Source organism: Ascaphus truei, chromosome 4 (assembly GCF_040206685.1).
Source record: "Ascaphus truei isolate aAscTru1 chromosome 4, aAscTru1.hap1, whole genome shotgun sequence".
NCBI lineage: Eukaryota > Metazoa > Chordata > Amphibia > Anura > Ascaphidae > Ascaphus > Ascaphus truei.
In genome coordinates this window covers 30139028-30163832 of record NC_134486.1, presented here as the reverse complement: position 1 = coordinate 30163832, position 24805 = coordinate 30139028, and the positions used below count along the sequence as shown (strand labels likewise).

The window sequence follows — 24805 nt, the reverse complement described above, 5'->3', positions numbered from 1 at the left end:
GCTCTGGGAATATTTTGGAGAAAGACATCTTTTAGAAGATGACTCTTCTTCCTCGAGGTTGCTGGCCCCTGGTCTTGGTGATATAATATAAAATGAACTATCATGAACACAACTCGCTGCCCCTTTACGCAGGTGTCGCCAACTCCAGTCCTCAAGAGCTACCAACAGGTCAGGTTTCCAGGATATCCCTGCTTCAGCATATGTGGCTCAATAAGTAGCACCATAAAACACAGAACACAACAGCATATACATCGATGTCAGACTTTATTGTTTGACTAAAACTGTAATATTTATACAGATTTGGGGGAGGGGGGATATGCTGAAATTATCATAATATAAAAATACCTCTGTAAAATGTATATAGTCATGGTAATCTCTGTGCCACAGGGAGGTAAGAGAGCCAAATAATAATATATCTATATATATACACAATATATATTACAAGTAAGTGCTTCTACAATTCTATGATTAACATTCCTAGATTGTGGACATGAAAAGCATAAAAAAGGCTTTTAGTTTGAAACCCAAGAGAAGGTTACTATTCCTTCTTATGCCAGCTGCTTTGCTTCTTTTCAAGTTACAGGTGTAACGTGTACACATTTAAGTACTAAGCCAAACTCCGCTGCCTGTATAGCTAGAAGTCCTTTGGGCGTTATATCCTTCAGTGCTGGCGCTGCTTACTAGCAACGCACTGGGGGTACCTCCCAGGGCTAAAGGGGTTAAATGCTGCCATTCATTAAACAATGGACACATTGTCCATGGTGCAGCCGCATTTCTCTACAATCATATTGGGGAACTCTGCCACTTCGATTTCCGTGTAGTCACCCTTTTTGACCAGGTACATCATTGGCAGAGGGGCGCTTTCCACCACCGCACAGGTCCTCTCCCCATAGCCGTACTGGCGGACCGGGAACCTGGGCTGCTTACAGCTTCCCACGCAGTGGAAGGCCTGGTATCCAGCTGGCTCAATGATCCAGTACTGTGTCCACGTCAGCTCCCGGAAGTTGATGAAATATTCCTCCCTGCAGCAGGCGCTGTTTTGCTTTGCACCTGACTTTGTGCAGTCGCCTCGGGTGCTGAAAGGAGACAGCAGAGAAGGTTGGTTTACAAAACAGTGCAACTACATTAGGTGCATCAGAGTACCTTCAAAATACATGGCCTGCACTCACACCTCTTATCCCTCAATGCTGCACAAAAGCCTCCAGTTCTGTCATAACCTTTTCTTGTTTAGATGCTTCATAAGACCATTGGAGGAAGTGCAGTGGTATTAGGGGTACAGAGGACCACTACTTTCCCCCTCCCCCCCCCACCCAGAACACCATAACTTTTCTTTACAAACTTACAACTCCACTTCTTAAAGAAAACTGATTTCATTGAGAACGCCTCTCCCCCTTTTTATTTGGACACCATCAATTTTGCTTACTATTTTTGGTAGATTGCCATCCCAAAGAGTTTTGGCCCAATAATCAGGCACATGACCTCTACCCCGACCCCCTGCAGAAGGGCCGCGGACATGTTACAAAGGCATGTCTTGTGCTGTACGTGATCTTTCAACGCTGTCAAATACAAGGGCTCCGCAGAAGTATTCATTGTTACAGCCAGATCAGTTGTAGAGCGATTAAACCAATTTCAATTACATTTTTAGTGCAGCATTGACATCATTGTATTGAGAAGGGGCTTGCTGGACCTTTTTTAAGGGGTGCACATAACCATCGACCATTAATATACCGTAGTTATATGCAACATTTAAATCCCGTTGACATATTTCAGAATCTTTGAAGATTACAGTGTCTACCTATACCAGGCTGCGCCAGGTGGCAAGGGCAAATAAAGTGATATACCCTTGAAAGTCACCTACCCCTGATCATCCAGATTGAGAGTGTACAGCACCAGCTCAGGTTTGCCCAGTGTTTTGTCCGATGGATCCTGGCTGGTGAATCGCACCACCTTTGCCATGTCGGAGGCATAGCTGCCATGTCTCTCTCCTTCCACCCTGATCTCCAGGTGCATTGTGGGTTGATTCACGCCTCTCATCCAGTATTGCACTGCCTGGGTCACATCGAAACTCCTCCAGCCCGACTCCATAATGGGCACCAGCCTGGGAAGTCACAATACAATGCCATGTTACTTTCAATTCGTGCCGCCAGTTCCAACTACTTTGCATAATAAAGACAGTAGTATAAGACGCTCTTTTACATAATTATTCTAATTAATTATTATTATTATTATTATTAAATGTTGATGACGAAGTCATGACAATGCTAACAATGACATTTTTTGTTGGAAAAAGGCAAACATAGAGGAAAAGGGATTTTGCAAATGAAACTTGCAGATTAATGAGATGATGGGAGAGTGATACTTGGTTTGGATATTTCAAGGCTTTCATCAAAAGAATATCATTGAACAGCACATGAAGGTTCAAATGTGTCTAAGTGCTACACATTCATATGGTGATCAGTCAGCAGCAGAATAGGGTTACATGCTGCATTTCATATTGTAAACTCATTTGCTGGAGATTCAACATATCTTTCCCCTACTTGGTGTGAACACTTAGAAACACACAGTACAGCCACATTAAGGCTTGTAATATGGGCGTTTGTTTATATTTCAATATTATGTTATTTATCTCATAGTTATAAAAGATACACGTTGTGCGTTGTGATTTTCGGTTATGTGTAAACGATATTAGGATAAATACAATTGTGCGTTAAAATGGGGATTCTTCATATTAAAAAAAAAAAAAAGAAATGACATTAATTTAAGACGTTGAATTAGGAAATGATTAAACATGTCCCTTATGTTAAGGGGTTCATCAAAACAAGAGTCTGTCATGAGAAGAATTGATTGCACACTCTCAGTATTAACATCTGCAGCCAGGTGTGCTTCTGCAAACACAGTTGCTTCTCTTGAAGAAGTGACATTGAGGATCTCATAAAAGGTGTAATGACCTGTGTACATTCATTCACAGCATTGGTGAAGATAACCAACCTGGAATCCACCAGCGAGGTCTTGTTGGTCCCATCCTTCATGATCTCCACGTGGTAGACGCTGACTCTGGCGTTGTTCACTGGCCGGTGGAACCTCCTGTCTGGAAGACTCATGCGGTTGGGAGGCTTCTTGAAGAGCTTCAGCTCAGCCATGGTCACCTCGCTGTTCTCGGGGATCCTGGCTTCCATGTCAAAGGCCAGCGTCTGCCTGCTGGTGTCCGAGTACAGCACTTCTCCGGAAATATCTGGAAGATCACAGAATAAAAACGGGATCATTTTGGGGACCAGCATCTCTTTTATCAGCCGTGATGCCCAAGCGATCAGTGCTTTCCATTCACTGTGACATTAGCATGGCATTAACATAACAACACAGCTCTGCCAGTCTGCAAGCAGCAGGGGACTGTGACATTAAAGAGCCATTCTAAATGATTGCAAAGTCAAAGGTGTAAACACCACCATTAGCTTCCCACATCAGCTACACTGTGCAATCCACTGTCATCTCAGACTTCAATAGCCTCATGTCTGGTAACCCCTTCCCTGCTGGACAGGCATTCAACCCTTGTATAGCAGACACTACAAACTGATTTTTTTTAAGGAGAGGTATATTCATGCATTGCTTTGCCAACTGTGTACCTTCAATTACTAAGTTGAGTATCTCTCTCTGCTATCTGTGAGATATGCAGGATGTTGAGTCACGATCTTTTCTATCTCCCAACAGTAGGGTGCAGAACACCCCTTATATTGTACACTTTCTCTTACCTGCGTTGCCTGGGATTCCTCTGAGTATGCCAGCCAAACTGGGCAAGGATCTCCTCTTCCTCTCCCGGTGGCTCTGCAGCATGGAGATGTACTTGTTCTTGATGTGTGCCGGGATCAGCAGGTTCTCGGTGTCTCTCTTCTGCAGCCTGGGGACCTCTGGGAGGCCAAGCTTTTTGAGTAAAGCATCCTTGATATCATCAGGGGTCAATCCACTGACTGTGGCCAAAGAGAAGGCGAGGAAGACACAGCAGAGCTTCGCAGTAATGATGGCAGTCAGCATTGTGGCAGAGAGCAGGGGTCAGCAGTGAAGAAGGTGAGGTATCCGTGTCTTCAGCAGACAGCAAGCAGAAGTGTCCTCCTTGCTTGGCACAAGCTTTCTGATTTGGAGCCTTTCAACTTTGCCTTATATACAGTAGGGAATCCCTCTCCCCCCAACCCCCCCCTTACAGGGAAAACTAATAATGCAAAAGAGGTAAGGCTAAGATCACAGGGTTGCAACACCCACATTAAAAGACAGCTTGACACCTTTGTGTGCCATGATACTCAGACAAGAAATACACTGTAATAGCTCTCACAGTGCTGTTTAATAGTGTGCAATTCTACTAGCAGTAAGTCTCTGATGCTGATCTGTGCAAAGATTATTTCTGCCGCATACACCATATACAATATAAGGTTGTCCTAGCATAAAGATCCTTATTACATTACAGCTGTGCAATTCTTTGTAGGTTACTGTATATCAACCAAAGACCAGCAGTGAGTGTGTGTGTGTGTGTGTGTGTGTGTGTGTGTGTGTGTGTGTGTGTGTGTGTGTGTGTGTGTGTGTGTGTGTGTGTGTGTGTGTGTGTGTGTGTGTGTGTGTGTGTGTTGATAGCGAGAGAGATAGATAGTAATTGTTATTTTAGTACATTGATATAATAAACCAATCTGAAAAATTAGGAGTTATATAAACATAAAAACATGGAAGTGACAGTGTATAGGGAGGTTACCATTACTAAGTATAAGCCAAGTAAAGAAGAGGTTGCCATAGAAAAGGTTTCAGTAATAAAACAGCATACTGTTTACATTTTATCTTTTCTTTGCTGGTTTTGTTGCAATTTATAGCTGGAAGTAAGTATCCCTTCCCTGTGTACAGACATGAATACAGCAGGGCTAATGCCACACTTTCCCCATTGGAGATATTAAACGTTTCAGGCTAAATACGTTGGATAATGCTACATTAAAAATGGGTATCTTTCTAAATTCATGTGTAATGAATGTGTAAAGAAGCCTGTGTAATGATAACAAATATTGTTTTTTTTTTAATATTGGAATTTAAGGTGAGATATGTGTATCAAAGCAAAACAGGAGTAATTCTGGGAATAACGCTGATGTATGGAAGAAAACCTCATATTGCTTTCAATGAGTTTGGTTTCTGTGTTACACACGGTACTGATATATTTGCACCTCATTTGCCTTGATACAAAGGGGTTATTCATGAAACTGTGATAGTGCTGCTAATATATATATATATATATATATATTTATTTTTTTTTTTAAGGGATTGGGACACATACTTAACTAGTATATGCCAGACTACTGGATTGGGTGCTGCTACCAGAGTATAGTACCTATAAGTACAGTATACTATACAAAAATAACAAAGGAATAAGCACACCATAAACATGCAAAAACAATGTGTGTGTTTTGGCCCCAATGATTGGGCCAATAAAATATATTATTTTGCATATTTAGGGTGTCCGTATCTCTTTGTTATATATATCCGATATGTAGGATGTTGATCCAGGGAGTAATCTGATTACCAATTCTTGGAGTCAGGAAGGAATGTATTTTTCTCCATATGAGATATCATTAGATGATGTGTCACTGGGGGTTTTGTTTGCCTTCCTCTGGATCAATATACTGTAAGTACAGATATAGGATAAAGTAGCTGTCATCCAAGTTTAGCATAGGTTGAACTTGATGGACGTATATGTCTTGTTTCAACCTCATCTACTATGTAATTATGATGTGTGTGTGTGTGTGTGTGTGTGTGTGTGTGTGTGTGTGTGTGTGTGTGTGTGTGTGTGTGTGTGTGTGTGTATGTGTGTGTGTGTGTGTTACTAACCACTTTTGATGTTTCTATTCACATAATTCACTATGATATCCTGCAGTAGTTTGCCAGTTTGGACATAAATGGATAACATACATTGGATGGCCCTTACATGGGCACTGTGCACACGTTACTCAGACTTCCCCTGTCATTTTTTGAGCGCATGTACTACTACTGTATGCCAACGAATCATACCTGGCCGAGACAGTATGAGGATAAGTGTCACTTTACTAAGACATTTTGTTTTGAGAATTGAGCATGATCCTTTTCAGAATGTGTTAAGGATTATGCTGCATTAGTGGTATTAAAACAATAGCTGGATTGCTCTGTGTTAAAGTTGGTTGTCTTTGTAACTACTTGTTCACCTCTCTGCCTATTGCATACACGAAGAGGGGAAACCTCGACATAAAAATCCTATCTCCACAGACATCAGTCTGCCAATAAAGTTATCATCATCTCTAACCCACCATATGCTGCTTTTCTCCTAACCGGTAGTTACTTGCTATTGATGCACAGCCTGCTCTGCTCTCTGAAGTGTTAATTCTGCAGGGGGAAACGAATGGACGTGGTTAGGAGAGACAGGACGTGCATTATTTGGTTGTATGGCAAATTAGTGGTAAGAAATAGTAGACTATCCCCGTTCCCTGCGTCGGATCTTTCTGTTGCAGACCGTTCCTGTGCTGAAGGAGTTAAGGGGTAAATTATATATACTCTCAAGCCGCCGATTGGACCATTTTTGACCTCAAAGCATCATTGCCTTTAATGGGAACTTTCTGCCCCAAATATCCCGAATGGCAGTTTATTCTGACTCAATCACTGACTCAGACCGTTGTGCTGAAGCAGGGATATCCTTAAAACCTGACATGTTGGTGGCCCTGGACCGGAGTTGGCCATCCTGCCATCGCAAACACAGTAACATCTCACGCGCTTGCTGCCATGTTGGAGATGAGCCATAGTCTGTCTCTCTGAGAGGGATTTAGAGGTCATTGGGAGTAGACTGTTAGCGGGTCACATAATCATACTCACTTTGACTTAATATTGCATCGTGTTTAGGGAATAATGTTTTACCGCAACATTTGGTTTGGGACACATTCCATACGTGCAATCGGTAATATATATTAAATTGGCGACCCCCCTCTAGAGGTTTATATGATTTCAACTCAAATGTTAGTATCTTGCCTCAAAAGCTATGAATGGACAGGGGCACCCGGATTCCTTAATCATAAAGCATTTATTGTGCCACAGAGAACACAACGTTTCGGCCTGCTGGCCTTTCTCAAGTGAAGTGGTCTTCCCTGGGATAAAGGAGCACCGGTATAAAGCTGCGGCCAGGGTGATGCTGAGCGGGCGCGCGCGCTCGCCGCGATGAAACACATTGCTACAATGTGTGTGGCCAGTGTGAGCGTGCGCCTGTGCATTCCCGTGACCGCACAGGGCGCTTGGCTGCCTGCAGAGACAAGTAACTTTGTTTCTGCTGCTCGCTGGCGCGTCACGTGAGCGGTTCGCCCAATGAGGTCAAACTAGCTCCGGGACGTCATGGCCGCGCCCCCGCACGCGCAATTAGCTGGCCAGGAATTGCACCGCCAAGCAGAGTGCATGACATCACAACGCTCGAGCGGCAGCACGCACGGTCCCAGCCTGGCCGCAGCCTTAGGCCTCGGCCAGGGTGGCGTTGAGCGAACGGGCGCGCTCACGCTGGCCGCTCTGAAACACATTGAGGCAATGTGTGTGGCCAGCGTGAGCGAGCGCCTGAGCATGCTCGGCGCTTAGCTGCTTGCAGAGCAAGCAAATTTTAATTTGCCGCTCGCAAGCGCGTCATGTGAGCGGTTCGCCCAATGAGTGCGAACCAGCTCCGTGACGTCATGGCCGCGCCCGGAGGCGAGCGCGCACCAAGCAGGCCGCAAATCGCACGCACGAGCGTCAGCGCGCCTGCTCCCTGCCTGGCCGCAGCCTTAGTATCACTACTTTTGTACTGTTGTTTTGGTGTGCAGCAAACATCTACATATATTTGCAGCATCTTGCCTCAGGCATTTTTGTAAAGTTCATTTTAAAATTCCACCATAATATTTGTTGCAGGGAATGCACGATTTCCTATCTCATATTTGGGACCCCATAGTTGTTGTTAAAGGGTTATACAGAAATTGGCAGCCGTACAATGTTTAACCCACCTAAACTGGGGCTAACTAGTTTGCCGCAGGGCCCGGCTTTTAAAATGGTGATTTGCGGGGTATTTTAAAAGTAATAAGCATGCAATTTTCAACAGTTGAAATTCAAGACTTCTTTTGACTCTCCCATTGCTCGCTCTCATTGAACTAACCCAGGCAGCCATGCGCAAAGTTAACTGTACCTCGGTACCCTGTGCTATGCAAACGGCCATGTTTGCTTTCAGTGGGTAACACAAAGCTACGGGTCCCTCTGTGTCTGACAGTGTGGGTCTAAATGTCTGTCTTAAAGACACTATGTGAACCTCCGCTCCCCCCCCCCCCCCCCTTGTCTTGGCCATGTATGTGCTCCCTTTCTTTGACTGCAGCTGTGGATTGGAAGGCAGATTTATGGGCTGCTCAAATAAAATAAAATTAATGAGCAAACTGACTAAGCAGCAGTAAGATGTGGATTGGGGGCTTTTCACAGGGTGGTGATTATCTATCCCAATTGCAGGATTTGTCCTTCCCTGCTTGTCATGCAAACGCCAAGAGCCAGGAATCTTATAATGGCCTCTTCTGCAGTTTGTGTATTGGAAGCTGCATGGTGCATTCAGGTTGTCAGACAGGAGATTAAATAGGCTGAACAAAGTGAAATATGATGGGTAAACAGCTTGTGCACATATCAGTGTTAAGGTAATAATGACCGGTTTTGGATACCTAATTCCTTTTTTTTGCATATCTAGCTTCTAACTTTGCTTTCCTGTTATCACTCTTTTCGTGGTAAACTAATTCATACTGGCCTCTTTTTTTTATGCAAACCTCTGGAAAACAGACATTTGTGAAATATCAGTTGGGTGTATTTTCATTCTGGTCAATAAAAACTATCAAACAATTGCTTTTATCTGGGACTAATACATTGATCACCACTATACACTGCTAAAAAGTCAGCCTTCTGCATTGTTTCCAATCTAACCAGATTGCAAAATACACATTTCTTTAGTTTGTCGGGACGGTGCTGTACATTTTGTCAGTTTCCTCAGAACAGCTTCTGATGAGACCCAAAATGTCAAAACAACTGTCTGTGAGAAGGTTTACTGGCTCTGCACTTCTTTTTATGGGTGCTAAAAGCCAATTACCTTACCCAAGTTATTGAGGAACCAACCAGGAACCAACCAGGGCAGTACTGGATTTGGTCATATCAAACAATGTAGAAGTAATAACAAATATTCAAGTCTGGGAATATTTGGGAAACAGTGATCATAACATGGTCTCATTTGAAATAAATGATCACAAAACATATGTAATGGGGTTCCCCTGGGCCCCCCTCGTACCTCCGCTGCGGGGGTGATCGCGGGTGCTGCAGGAGCCAAGCAGCAGACCCGCCGGCACTTCGGGACGGTGGGGGCTGAGCAGGGAGCGCTCAGGTGCTCCGGAGGCTCCTCGGCGGCTCGCAAGGTCAGGGCGCCGCCATGTTAGTTTTTTGAGCATGCGCAGTGCAATTGCGCGGCGGCAGGCCCTTGGGGAGATTGCGCATGCGCAGTTCGTGCACGCGAAAGGCTGGCCAATAGGAGAAGGTTCTTGGCAGGGACTACAAGTCCCATGAGCCACAGGAGCGTACCACAGGACGCCAGGGAGCAAATAGGGTGCAAGGATTCCCTAGGAAAGGGAAGTAAGAGGTTGTGCAGGGGACCACGCTAGTTAGTTGCCATCAGGAGAGGCTAGGGTTAGGTGGTAAGGGTACAGGGGTCAGTGACCCTCTGCATTAGGCCAGAAACCTTCCCCCAGGCCCCAGATAGGTCCTGAGACACCTTAAGTTTGTAGCATGCTCCAGAGCATGGTCCAGCAGTCTACGAGTGTACCCAGTACCTCCCTGATCCGTTCGTTCCATTTCTGCGATCGATCGCAACCGGAAGTGACGTGACGGGCTAACCGGAAGTGACGTGACGGGCTAACCGGAAGTGACGCGACGCGATTCCAACAGCAGAGCTGGCAGTGAACACACGAGCTGCGCATCATTATTTTTATGTGTCTATGCACATAGTGCAAAATGTAAGTGCAATACTTATTGCCCAAAATATATCTACATACTGAACATGCAATGCTGCACTAAGTGTGTCATCTTTGTCATTGAGGGCTTATCCTGCCGAGACCTGGTACTTCCAATTGAGAGAATCTTCAATTCAACACGATTATACCCACTGCTGATATTTCATTGGGAAATTGTGAGTCCCCAACTGTGATTTACTTAGCTGTCTTTTCTGTAGAACATACTACACTATATTATTATTTATCTTCCCACATATGGTGAAATCTGCGCTCCCCACAAGCTCCCTTTCTACAATCAACGACAGGAGAAATTGGATCTTCTCCTTAGAGGGTTAAGCTGCGACGTTCACTATATTTTATATTATTCACTTATACACACAAGAGCACTTTAATCACCTTTATTATAAGGTTTTAATATATTATATATCACTTATTTGACCTCTATAAGAAGCGCCTCACACACCTTTTTTTGCCTAGGATAGGGAACCTGCCCCATTAGAGCTGCATAGTAAGCGAGGGATCCAGCCCCCTCAACTCAGAAAGACTGCCCCAAGGTGGGAACACCTCAGAGAACAGTCTTCCACGTGGAGACCACGTTGTGGGAGCCAAAGTCGCCGCATCGTGGATCCGTTGTGGTTGGAGTGACCAGGTGCTGGAGCTCCCGGCAGGTAACCCTGCTACAAGTGCACCAACACCTTATACTTTACGGCGCTGATCACGCCAGGGTGGGAGAGTCACACGGGGGACACTCGGTTGGTGGAGTGACTAAGGGACTCAAAGGTATTACGGACACGGTGTGGGGACACGGGGACAGGTTGCGCCCTGCGAGGTGCGTTGGCCAGTTGTGCTATTAGTGGGAACTGGTCTGTTCTATGTCATGCACCTTACAGTAATAAGTATGTGCTCAGTAAAGATTGTTCTTGTTTTATTATACAAAGTGTGCGTTATTGGGTTGTATTCTGTGAGGGGCTCCTCCCGCTCGGTCGGGATCCTTCCCAGGTGGAGGCGTTGCACCACGAGTATTGTGAATATATATACCCCAGGCTCCCAGTGCGGAGGCTTAGGCTCCTGAGGGCCACACAGGTACATACAACATTAGTAGCTTCTGTGTTCAGGGGAAAACAGTGCTACACATATTATATGAGTTCAACAAAGACTTTGCATTTTAGAAAGGCAGATTTTAATAAACGGAGTGTAGCCAGGTCCCGTCTGGCTCCCCGGTTTCCCCTCTCTCCCTCCCTTACCCTCGCTCCGTAGGGGATGCTGCGGGGGCGTCGCCCGGGGGGTCCCGGTGACATCAGTTGCAGGGCGCCACAATCTTGGATGTGCTCGCGCATGGGCGGAGGTTCGCGCGTGCGCAGAAGCGACGCGGCGGCCATTACTAAGAGTGAGAGACATTTCGAAGGTATTCATAGGCAGACCGCAACGTGGGATCATCTTTCTGGAGCAAGGGATCTCAAGTCCAACGCATCTGCGCGCCGGGTCTGGGCATACCCGGCAGGTACCTGCATCATACACCAAGTGCACCAACCTTCACCTCATCTTAGTGGGCAGCGCTGTCCCACACTTGGGTGGGAGGGGGACTCTTAGGACACTTGGGACTCTGAATTATATGGTGTGGAGTTACGGCCTAGGAGGCCAGTGTTACAGGGGTGACACTATTGTGATGTATTGATGTAATGGTTATGTGTCCTGAGTTATCATCTGCATATAGTAAAGCGTATAGTAAACTGTTTTACATATACACTGGCGTATGTGATTACTCTGTGTGGGTCCTGTGTCAGGGGTCAGTCTACACGCGAGAATCCTACACACACTGTTGGAAAAGCACACTTATCAGTGTATACCATTGGGTAATAAATATAAAATAATATAAAATAAATACGTGTAAACCAATGAGGCTAAATAAACAGGTAGGGGAGGAAATGGCAAAAAAAGATGCAGGCGTTTAAAGTCTTAAAGTCATAAGGGACAGAGGCATCGTGTCAGAATTATAAGTAACTAGCTTTTGTGCCCGGCTTTGCCCGGGGAATGTAATATTGAATACATGTTCCCGCCGACCCCCTCCCCCCCCCCCCCCCCCACTGCTGGATGTAGTTTGGGGTGAGATTTGTCTCTGTCTGTGTGTGTCTGTTTGTGTCTGTCTGTCTGTGTGTATATGTGTGTGTGTCTGTCTGTGTGTGTCTCCCCCCGCTGCCGGAACATTTCCCCGGCCCTCCCCCCCCCAGCCCCTGCTGATGGCACATCTCCCCGCGCTGCTGTGGCATGTCCCCTGGCTGCCAAAACATCACCAAACCCCCCCCCCCCCCCCACCCGTTGGTACATCTCCCCTCGCTGGCGGCACATTTTGCCGCCCCCCCTCCCACCCGTTGGTACATCTCACCCCGCTGCCGGCACATCTCGTCCCCCTGCCCCGCTGGTACATCTACCCCCGCTGCCGGCACATCTCCTCCCTCCCCCCCCCTGCTGGTACATCTCGCCCCGCTAGCTGGCACATCTCCCCCCCCCCTGCTGGTACATCTCGCCCCGCTAGCTGGCACATCTCCCCCCCCCCCCCCTGCTGGTACATCTTCCCCCCGCTGGCACATCTCCCCCGCACATCTCACATCACACACACCGAGACACACACACAGCCCCGATCCAGTCAAGGACACGCCCCCTCCCTTAGTAGCCACGCCCCCTGCACCCCGCTCCTGCTCTAACAGATTTGCAGGACAGCCGAGGGAAACTTAGACTGTCCATAATTTGGGAGGTGAGTCACATTGGAAGGTCAAAATAGTTGCATTGACCTACAAATCCGCAGCAGAATGTCCAGTGAAAGTTTCGTTGTGCTACGTTGTGCCGTTTCTGAGATTTGGATGCTTCGGACATACAAAGAAACAAACAAATGGAATCCAACTTAGAATTATAGTATAGATGTAACAAAAATTGCAAAAGGGCTATCAAATTATCAAAAATTGAAAGTGAAAAAAGGGTTGCAATAGAAAGTAAGATTAACCCTAAAAGTTCTTTAAGTACCTTAATAACAAAAAGATTAGAAAAGAAAATATATTGTAGGACCCTTTCAGTGTGAGATGGGCAGGCAGATTATTGGAGATAAAGAAAAAAAAGAGGTATTAAAAAATTATTGGCCTCTGTATTTACCAGGGAGGAATCAATTGTAAAAATAGTGCCACAGGAGGAAGCCACAACCTCCATATCAAAGAACAATTGGATAAGTGAGGAAAAACTGCATAGATAAAATTAAAGTAAATAAGGCACCTGGCCCCAATGACATGCACCCAAGAGTTATTAAGGAGCTAAATTCAGTTATAGCTAAACTATTACATTTAATATTCAAGGTCTCAATTTCCACAGGCTTAGTACTACAAAATTGGTGTAAAGCAAACGTGGTACCTATATTTAAAAAGGGAGCTAGATCACAACTGGGTAATTACAGACCTGTAAGCCTGACATCAATACTGGGGAGGCTACTTGAAGGTTTAGTATGGGATACTATTCAGGAATACCTAATGGTTAACAAAATCATTAGTAATAGTCAATATGGATTTATGAAGGATTTTGGAGTGCTTGTAGACAGCAGGGCTCATTGTGCTTTGGGTTCCTGGGGCCAAGCAGGAACTAGTCATCCCACGGACAGCACAAAGGGCTCGGGCCATCCAATAAGGTTGGAGGAAAGGAGACTTCACCAACAATAAAGGAAAAGGTTCTTTACAGTGAGGGCAGTTAAAATGTGGAATTCATTACCCATGGAGACTGTGATGGCAGATACAATAGATTTGTTCAAAAAAAGGTTGGACATCTTTTTAGAAAGGTAAGGTATACAGGGATATACCTAATAAGTAAACATGATAAGGATGTTGATTCAGGGAGTAATCTGATTGCCAATTCTTGGAGCCAGGAAGGAATTTATTTTTCCCCTTATGAGATATCATTGGATAAAATGACACTGGGGTTTTTTGTTTGCCTTCCTCTGAATCAATAAGTAAGTATAGATATAGGATAAAGTATCTGTTGTCTAAATTTAGCATAGGTTGATTTTGATGGACGTACGTCTTTTTTCAACCTCATTTACCATGTAACTGTGTAACTATGTAACTATGTAACACTGAGACCCCTACAGCATTCTTCCTTCATTTAAAGTGTATTCCCGTAACTAACGCCGGGCGAAAGCAAGTCTGCACAAATATGCTCAAACTACATAGAGGTAACTCCAGCGCTTCTGTAGATAAGAACTGAATGCAAAACAGACATGGTGCTATACAATTTTTACCAATAACAATGCAGTCACATATACAATATATTACTAAAGTGTGAGCACATACCCTAAAAATGCAGAGCAATATAGCCTGATTTACTAAACCATTCTGCAAACATATTTTTTTCTATAGCAACATGAATGTTTTGTGTGTACAGTATATACTTCTTGGCTATAGTAGTGGTGCGGTTACCAATATATAGTTTCAGCGTATATTAAGACTATGAGATAACTTATTTAAGGTGTGGTTTTAACCTATCCCAGCTTCACATGGCAAAGCCAGTATAACCACCCTCACACTGATGAGACCCAAAAGGTTGAAGTAGCCGCCTGTGAGTAGGTTTACTGGCTCTGCGCTTCTTTAACCCAAGCTGTGCTGAAGCTGTGTAATGCGGCAAGCATGCGCTTATAGGGGTCCATGTTAAAATAGATTTTAAGCATAAGGTGACACTGTGTGCTCATTTGCATGTCATCACCCAGAATCCCTTGCTGCAGTGGAAGCGCTGTATGCTAAGAGATGAGGAAAGCTGGGCTGCTGACCTGTCTGAGACGTGTTCATGCGCTCACAAGTGATATTTTTATTTGCTGTATGCTGTACGGTGGATGGGTTTTTGTCACTTTTTATTTACCCGCCATAACTTCTTTAATAAAACTATGAGACAAACTTGCAAATCTATCCCAATAGAATGATGCCAACGGCGTTCCAGGGTCGTGTCGCAAACTGCATGCGATGCGAGTGCATCTTGGAAGGTCAGGGAATGCAGCACAGGATAAATCAACCACTAACCAGTTACTAGCCCTGGAATTATAGCAAAACTCTCTTACAGAAGCATTGCAACGGTAATATAGAGACGCAACCTGCTCCCGCACACACCCTCGTTACTGGAGGGGGTGGGAATGGGCTACAATGTGTTGCTGGCAGGAAAGGGGCAAAAAGGTTTAACATCAAGACCCCTATTAGAATGCTGTGGGGTTCACCGCCAAGCCAATGAATGGGACTAAAGTCTTCCCCAGCCCGGGAGCACACGGCTTTGCAGCATTTTGCAGAGGGGCCTAAGTACATATATTATAGGTAGCTAAATTAGATTTATTTACATTAGAAAAGAGGCGTCTAAGAGGGGACATGATAACTATATACAAATATATTCGAGGAGAGTACAAGGAGCTTTCAAAAGAACTATTCATCCCACGGACAGTACAGAGGACTCGGGGCCATCCCTTAGGGTTGGAGGAAAGGAGATTTCACCAGCAACAAAGGAAAGGGTTCTTTACAGTAAGGGCAGTTAAAATGTGGAATTCATTACCCATGGAGACTGTGATGGCAGATACAATAGATTTGTTCAAAAAAAAGGTTGGACATCTTTTTTAGAAAGGAAAGGTATACAGGGATATACCAAATAAGTATACATGGGAAGGATGTTGATCCAGGGATTAATCCAATTGCCAATTCTTGGAGTCAGGAAGGAATTTATTTTTCCCTTATGAGATATCATTGGATGATGTCACTGGGGTTTTTTGTTTGTTTTCCTCTGGATCAATAAGTAAGTATAGATATAGGATAAAGTATCTGTTGTCTAAATTTAGCATAGGTTGAACTTGATGGACGTACGTCTTTTTTCAACCTCATCTGCTATGTAACTATGTAACTATGTAACATACTGTAATGCAATCCTTCATTAATCAGTGGAGTGAAATCACTCAGTCAAGCAGGAACTCTCTTTACTATTTATAGTATTACTTACTCCATATAATGATTATGAAATGATAAGGGATGGGTCTCGGCCACTAACTAGGGGTAGATAAAAAATAATTGTGCTGCACTAATTATTTATTTTTTTAAACTAAAATATATGATGAAGTTTAGATATTAATTTATTCCAGCACCTTACTACATACTAAACAGTAACATAATGTAACACACACAGATGTTTCCTCCTAGTTACGAGTATACAGTAGGTAAGGAGGTCCAGTCCCGTGGGAGCCTGCAGTCTAAAGGCAAGAGTGGGAACCCAGAAGATACTGCAGGAGAGAGGATGGTATGGTTGAGTCATAGTTCCTGAGTATGGACCATCTCCAATATGTGGTGAAGTTGCTTCTCTGTGCCAGGAAAGATTCTAATCCCATGCATTTGAATGGAGCTGACCTCTCCTCCTGCACTGGTAAGCGGATAATCAGCATATTAAATACAACAGGGGTGACCAACTCCAGGCCTCAAGGGCCACCAATAGGTCAGGTTTTCAGGATAGGTGGCTCAGTCAGAATGACTGAACCACTGATTGACCTGCGCTGAAGCAGGGATATCCTGAAAACCTGATCTGTTGGTGGCCCTTGAGGACTGGAGTTGGCCAGCCCTGCCCTAAGCAATGCAGTGGTACGTGAGTGACACATCAATGTATAATTAGAAGGCCCCGCATCTTCCTTCATTTTTCTCCCTTTAATCGATAAAAAATGATTTTGAGTATGAAGACTTCTCATTGTATGGAATAGGTGACAGTAACAAATGAGACTGTTTCATAGAAACCGTTTGTCTTAGGCTGCGTCGATGGTATGGACGACCGCGCAGACGCGTCCGCACGCTGAGTGATCAGACTGCAGTGATCGCGTCTATACAGCGTGCGGGCGGAAGCAGGAGGGGGCGCACGTTGCGCAAGAAATTAGTTAAAACTGATTTCTTGGTGCGACGGGCTGGTCACGTCAGCGGTTCGCCCAATAAGTGCGAACCAGCTCTGTGACGTCACTGGCACGTCCCTAGACATGCCCACAGACGGCGCGCGTACCGCGGCCAGGGAAAACACCCGCTTTCCCTCAGCCTCTGCTCGCCTCCGCACGGGCGAAGTGTCTATGGACGCAGCCTTAGATGTAAAAACCAAGATACACACAGCCTTATCTTCTATGTTAAACTCATGGAATCCTTTGTAAATTCGTATTCCTTAACCTGAAGAAGAACGCGGAACTCTCAAAAGCTTGTCTCATAATTTCAAGTGTTAGCCCAAATAAAAAAGGTATCACCTAGTACCGAATAGAAGATAGAAGATAACACATTTATAGTAGAAATTATAACTTTGTTGATGTCAATGGAAATAGTGAGATCTCAGGAACATTTAGGTCCCTTCTGGTGTTTCCAACGTTAAGTTATCTCATAGTCTTAAGTGCTTTAATGTGTTCTTTTTTATATTAACAAGGCAATCAAAGTAGGCTTTTAAATTTAGGATTGAAGCAGGGGGTCACCGGACACCACTAATTTGAGCTGGACCTCACTCATTTCAGACTAATTTCACTAGCTAGACCCTACACATTTCAGCTTCAGGTACCCCTGCTTCCGGAGATACTTACCTCCACAGAAGGTTCTGGTAGGCAATTCGGTCGGCTTACCATGGTTCACGTAATGGCACTGTTTCAAAGCTTCCGCGTCCGGGGGCCAGAATAGGAAGACGTGACATCACGTGACATCACCCAGTGCGACTTCCTATTGGCCGCGTGACACAGGAACTTTAAACTGTGCCAAGATGCCGGCACCCCATTTGGAGGTCTGTATCTAGGGAAGCAGGGGGTCACTGGAGCTGAAATTAATGGCCCTCAACTCCGGAGACCCCCTGCTTCAAACCCATTTAAAAAATTTTTTTATAAAAGGGTATTAATTGCTCCTTTCAAAACCCATAAACCTTGCAGAGCTGGATTTGCCCCCTAGTGGTAAATTTATTTTCTTCAGTGACGTCATAATGTGCTCTGTTAAGAGACTCAACTTGTGTGCTGCTTAATGACCTTAGAGTCTGCGATAATGGTCCCCTACCCCTGTATATAACCCCAAATAAATAGATACACACAAAGGTCTGGAGGTTCAAAGGCTGCGGCTTTTATTAAATATAACATGGCATGATAAGTGCCAACCTTGCCAAAGTGCTCCACCCACGGGTAAGGCCAATGGTACTGAAACCATGGCCAACAACACCCCCCAAACCGGGCACTGCCCAGGCCTGATGGCTTAGCGAGAATAGGCCCCAGGAACCCAAAGCACAATGAGCCCTGCCCACCCACCCATAACAGCCACCACCAAGCTTTACCGCACCACAGATCCCAATCTGGCAAGGTTAACCTGCACTTACCACCCAACAGCTACTGTGACAGAGGCAACAACACGCCCCAAATGCCCATTCAGATTCTGAATAAGACAGACATTAAAGGTTTTTTTGTTTTTTTTTTGTAAACTTGTTCTTTATTTGAGTTTTTGTTAAGAAAAGTTTTTTTTTAATGTTTTCATAATTAAATAAGTATCAAAACACAGTAATATCATACCAAAAGAGGGGAGGGTGGGAAGAAATCACTAAAGGCAGAGCGTGGAATGCTTTCCCGCCCCTGCTCAATGCTGATATAATCTCCCGCTGTAACCACCGCCCCTCACCAGCTCATCACCGCGGCCAGCCGGTAAGAGGGAGGGAGAGAATGAGGTCGCGGGAAGGGGGAACCTAACCCTGGTGGTCATGCTGTTCTGTCGCTAAGGGCTCAAGGCTACTAAGCTAAACGTTGTTTAAATCTGTATTATGTATGAGCTACTAAATCTAGCATCCCGAGGATCAGTATTAATAATCAGTACATGGTTTCTATTTTAGTGCATGCTTAATCTACAACCACAACACATATCTCCGTGACAGCATTTCGTAGTAACACCTTTGCAAACAAAGAAAAGGGTAAGTCAAATATTTTCTTGCATATATATATTTTTGTAGAATGGGCGTAAGCGTTTCTGCCCGGGAAGACGGAACACATAGAGAAGGACTAAGCGTAGACACGGGCAAGATGTTTGCAAACAACAGCAAATTATTCCTATTTTTTTCACCAAATTTCATGAAAATTGGCAAGCTTTGCAAAAAACACTTGCCACGTCTTACATGTCAATGTGCAACCAGAGCTGGCCATGGGAAATCGCCCGACGTCCCCCCGCCCCCCCGACCCCGCTTCGACTTTGACTTAAAAATAGAGTTGGGGAAAGGTTTATATGGAAAGGTTGAAGGGTATCTCAATGATACCACGGGGAGATTTGAACGCATATGGACGCCCTGGTTTATATTTGAATGGGCAAATTGGTCATGCTAACCCTATTCCACTGCTGTACATTGCATAACTATATACAAATGTCAACTTATGTTACCGTATGTGCTGTAATCTGATTTAATTGTTCTATGACCCCTGTTTATTGTTTAGTACACCTCAAATCTATTGCATTTGTATGTAATTACATTGTGTATTGACATTTTGACAATGGATTACCTTTCCCTCCTCCTACCTTTCTCTTTTTTCTGTATCCCCCATATTCCTACAAATTGACTTTTCAACCCCTGACCTTACACCTGCTGTACAGACCAAAGTTTCTGAATGTCTCTCTGCGATATCATCCTGGAAGGCCCTCCCCCGACTTAAACTTAACATTGCAAAAACAGAGCTTCTCATACTTCCTGCAAAAACTCTGACTCAGGCCCTCATTCTCTCCCGTCTTGATTACTGTAACCTCTTGCTGTCCGGCCTTCCTACCTCTCACCTGTCTCCCCTACAATCTATCCTAAACGCTGCTGCCAGAATCACTCTACTATTTCCAAAATCTGTCTCAGTGTCTCCCCTGCTGAAATCTTTCTCCTGGCTTCCTATCAAATCCCAGATCACACACTCAATTCTCCTCACTTTTAAAGCTTTACACTCTTCTGCTCCTCCTTACATCTCAGCCCTAATTTCTCGCTATGCACCATCCCGACTCTTGCATTCTGCTCAAGGATGTCTTCTCTCTACCCCTATTGTATCTAAAGCCCTCTCCCGCCTTATTCCCTTCTCACTGACTGCCCCACACCTCTGGAATGCCCTTCCCTTCAATACCCGACTAGCACCCTCTCTATCCACATTTAAGACCCACCTCAGAACACATCTGCCTAAGGAAGCATATGAGTAGCTCCGTGGCTGATAATTAACACCTTATACATAAACCTTGGCCCCTTGCAGATGCCCTTACCAGAATGCCCTCCTACTGTCTCTGTACGTTCTTCCTACCAACCAATTAGATTGTAAGCTCTTCGGAGCAGAGACTCCCTTTCCTAAATGTTACTTTTATGTCTAAAGCACTTCTCCCCTTTATGTGTTATTTATATTATTTCTTATTTATATGATTGTCACATGTATTACTACTGTGAAGCGCTATGTACATTAATGGCGTTATATAAATAAAGACATACATACATACATACAACATTTTCAATAAAAATAGAGCTTTAAGTCAATGTGCAAGGTTATGGAACTGTTAAAGATGGAATAAATGTGCTTTTATTCTTCATGCAAGAAAAGTCACCATCTTCCCAAATTAATTGCTACGACCTGTTCAAAATAACAAAGACCTTCTGAAGGTGGCAACGACCCAATAATCACTTCTTAAGGTTTACAGAACATGTGCAAATGGTTATTCTAAAATCTCCATCTCAGTATTCACCGTGCACCCCGGGCAAGTGGAAATGCGATGAAGATTACATTTAATGAGACCATGGCTAAGGGCTTCAGGACTGGCTCATGCATGGTGAACCTGAGTGAGCTACTTTATTTTGTGCTGCTTGATGATAACATAGGGCTTTTGTTGGGAAGGAGCTGCCATGGGAAGCCATTGCAAAGCAGTTGTCCACTTTGACAATTGAGAAAGCAGAGAGCAGAAGTGGGAGGTGGGGGAGGGGAGGGGTGAAGGGGCGAATCAGCGCTTCCAATGTTGAATTATTTGTGGCTGTCCCGGTTTTGACCATCAGAGAGGGGGGGGGGGGCGGGCAGCAGAGAGCAGAGAATGCAGGGAGTAGAGCAGAGGCGGGGGCAGCAGAGAGCAGAGAATGCTGGCAAGGAAGAGAGCATGGGGGGGCAGCAGAGAGCAGAGAATGCAGAGAGGAGAGCAGAGGCGGGGCAGCAGAGAGCAGAGAATGCTGGCAAGGAAGAGAGCTTGGGGGGGCAGCAGAGAGCAGAGAATGCAGGGAGGAGAGCAGAGGCGGGGGCAGCAGAGAGCAGAGAATGCTGGCAAGGAAGAGAGCATGGGGGGGGCAGCAGAGAGCAGAGAATGCCGGGAGGAGAGCAGAGGCGGGGGCAGCAGAGAGCAGAGAATGCTGGCAAGGAAGAGAGCATGGGGGGGGCAGCAGAGAGCAGATAATGCTGGCAAGGAAGAGAGCATGGGGGGGCAGCAGAGAGCAGAGAATGCTGGCAAGGAAGAGAGCTTGGGGGGGCAGCAGAGAGCAGAGAATGCAGGCAGGAGAGCAGAGGCGGGGCAGCAGAGAGCAGAGAATGCTGGCAAGGAAGAGAGCATGGGGGGGGGCAGCAGAGAGCAGATAATGCTGGCAAGGAAGAGAGCATGGGGGGGCAGCAGAGAGCAGAGAATGCTGGCAAGGAAGAGAGCATGGGGGGGCAGCAGAGAGCAGATAATGCAGGGAGTAGAGCAGAGGCGGGGGCAGCATAGAGCAGAGAATGCTGGCAAGGAAGAGAGCATGGGGGGGGCAGCAGAGAGCAGAGAATGCAGGGAGTAGAGCAGAGGCGGGGGCAGCATAGAGCAGAGAATGCTGGCAAGGAAGAGAGCATGGGGGGGGCAGCAGAGAGCAGAGAATGCAGGGAGGAGAGCAGAGGCGGGGGCAGCAGAGAGCAGAGAATGCTGGCAAGGAAGAGAGCATGGGGGGGCAGCAGAGAGCAGAGAATGCAGGGAGGAGAGCAGAGGCGGGGGCAGCAGAGAGCAGAGAATGCTGGCAAGGAAGAGAGCATGGGGGGGCAGCAGAGAGCAGAGAATGCTGGCAAGGAAGAGAGCATGGGGGGGCAGCAGAGAGCAGAGAATGCAGGGAGGAGAGCAGAGGCGGGGGCAGCAGAGAGCAGAGAATGCTGGCAAGGAAGAGAGCATGGGGGGGCAGCAGAGAGCAGATAATGCTGGCAAGGAAGAGAGCATGGGGGGGCAGCAGAGAGCAGATAATGCTGGCAAGGAAGAGAGCATGGGGGGGCAGCAGAGAGCAGAGAATGCTGGCAGGGATGAGAGCAGGGGGCAGCAGAGAGCAGAGAATGCAGGGAGAAGAGCAGGGGGGCAGCAGAGAATGCAAGGAGGAGAGCAGGTGGGGCAGCAGAGAGCAGAGAATGCAGGGAGGAGAGCAGGGGGGCAGCAGAGAGCAGAGAATGCTGGGAGGAGAGCAGGAACAGCGGAGGCTGGGTCTGAGCTGCAGAGGGTGGGGGCGTGGTTAGCTGCAGAGGATGGAGGCGGGGTTAGTGTCAGCGGAACCCCAGCAGTGAGAACTTCTGGTGTCTCCTGCCAGGGCTCAAGATGGCTTCCCCTCGACCCCCTCCCCACGTTCCACAGTGACAGGTAGGGACACACACACACACAGCATGGAGAGAGAGAGACACACACAGCATGGGATGAGAGAGACACACAGCATGGGGAGAGAGAGACACACAGCATGGGGATAGAGAGACACACACAGCATGGGATGAGAGAGACACACAGCATGGGGAGAGAGAGACACACACAGCATGGGGATAGAGAGACACACACAGCATGGGATGAGAGAGACACACAGCATGGGGAGAGAGAGACACACAGCATGGGGAGAGAGAAACACAGCATGGGAAGAGAGAGACACACAGCATGGGGGGAGAGAGACACACAGCATGGGGAGAGAGAAACACAACATGGGAAGAGAGAGACACACAGCATGGGGAGAGAAAGACACACAGCATGCGAAGAGAGACACAGCATGGGGAGAGAGAGACACACAGCATGGGGATAGAGAGACACACACAGCATGGGATGAGAGAGACACACAGCATGGGGAGAGAGAGACACACAGCATGGGGATAGAGAGACACACACAGCATGGGATGAGAGAGACACACAGCATGGGGAGAGAGAGACACACACAGCATGGGGATAGAGAGACACACACAGCATGGGATGAGAGAGACACACAGCATGGGGAGAGAGAGACACACAGCATGGGGAGAGAGAAACACAGCATGGGAAGAGAGAGACACACAGCATGGGGGGAGAGAGACACACAGCATGGGGAGAGAGAAACACAACATGGGAAGAGAGAGACACACAGCATGGGGAGAGAAAGACACACAGCATGCGAAGAGAGACACAGCATGGGGAGAGAGAGACACACAGCATGGGGAGAGAAATTAAAATAGCTTTTTTTTTTTACAATTTCAATAAAAACTGCTTTTTGATTTACCAAAAATATTTACAGAACACATAAATATTTGGCATTATGACCATTACGTTTTTTTAAGTTACTAATAAAACAGTATAACATTTGCTTTGAAAATAATTTAAGTATTGAAAATTAGACAACATTTTTATACATACGAAATACTGAATTAAAAAAAAATTGAAATAAAGAAACAAATTTGAAAAAAATGATTAGTATAGGTATTCTAACCTTTCTATGGCTCGCGTCGCCCCAAACCATACCAAAATAAAATTAAGTGTGAATTGTGGGGGTTACGCAAAGCCAAGCATTGGCCGCGTAGTAGGGATGCAGCACTGGACCTTAGAGGACTAAAATATAAAATGGCGTTGGTCCTGATATCTAATGGTGACTGTGACAGGGTGATTGAACGTCACCAGCTCTACGCCTGAAAGACGTATGTGTAGGTCTGCAGTGCAGCAGTGACGGGGTTAACTTTCAGCTGGGAAGCTCCTGACAATTAGTTTGATCCCAGCTGCCTCATCAAGGTGCTTTAAAACCCCCAGGCTGCACACACATGCGGGCTGTCTGGTCAAGAGATATGACAAACGCTGAAGTAGATTACTGCTGTAAGGTCTGTCTTCCAAATGCATGTTTGATGAACTGTCTGTATCTTTTTGTACGCTGAAAAAAAGCTTTTGTTTTTTTATGCTGAAAAGAAGCTGTTTTGTTTTTTTGTATGCTGAAAAGAAGCTGTTTTGTTTTTGTGTGCTGTATTTTTAAGGCTCAATAAATAAGCCTTATCCAGAAACCCCACGTGTGGTTGCATGTACCCTGCAACAGTGACAATAAGAATGATATTAGAAACTGCAGATGTTACAAATATTGTGACCTACAAATCGACACGTACATTTTATCCAAATTTCTCGCTTAATATTCGATTAAAAAAATGCTCAACTTTTTTGCAGGGTGGGCCACAGTTGTCCACAACGGGCCAATGTTATCACCGCTTTTTGTATATATAATATATAAGAAAGAAAAAAACAACGAATCAAGTATATATCATTCAGAAAAAGATATCAATAATTAAACATAAATGTATTGCAACACATGACAGGATATGATTTCCTCGCATTATTTCGATCTACATTAGTCGTACACCCCCTGGTTTAGGCGGGGAGAAGTTATAAAAGAGAACAGAAAAATAGGGAAGAGAATATGGTGGAGTGTAAGAAAATCCAACAAAGTTGTGATTTTTCCCTTGGTGACTACTTCGATGCTTTTAAAAAATATATATTTATTTATTTATAAAATGTTTTACCAGGAAGTAATACATTGAGAGTTACCTCTTG

General features: G+C 45.4%; 1 protein-coding gene across 1 annotated transcript; it reads right to left on the bottom strand.

Moving 5' to 3' along the window:
• Positions 1-410: 410 nt before the first annotated feature.
• On the bottom strand, positions 411-4096 carry LEFTY1 (left-right determination factor 1). The gene is made up of 4 exons (XM_075594721.1): positions 3747-4096; positions 2989-3232; positions 1859-2098; positions 411-1076 (listed from the first exon to the last, which is right to left on the bottom strand). Exons 1-4 carry the CDS (start codon positions 4024-4026, stop codon positions 737-739), a joined length of 1104 nt encoding a protein of 367 aa, XP_075450836.1. The 5' UTR covers positions 4027-4096; the 3' UTR covers positions 411-736.
• Positions 4097-24805: the final 20709 nt, after the last annotated feature.

Coding starts and splice junctions, on each gene's coding strand:
- LEFTY1 (XM_075594721.1), bottom strand. CDS start 4,026: ATGCTGACTGCCATCATTACTGCGAAGCTCTGCTGTGTCTTCCTCGCC. Junction 3,233..3,746: donor AGGAATCCCAGGCAACGCAG/GTAAGAGAAAGT, acceptor GTGATCTTCCAG/ATATTTCCGGAGAAGTGCTG. Junction 1,077..1,858: donor CTCAATCTGGATGATCAGGG/GTAGGTGACTTT, acceptor GTCTCCTTTCAG/CACCCGAGGCGACTGCACAA.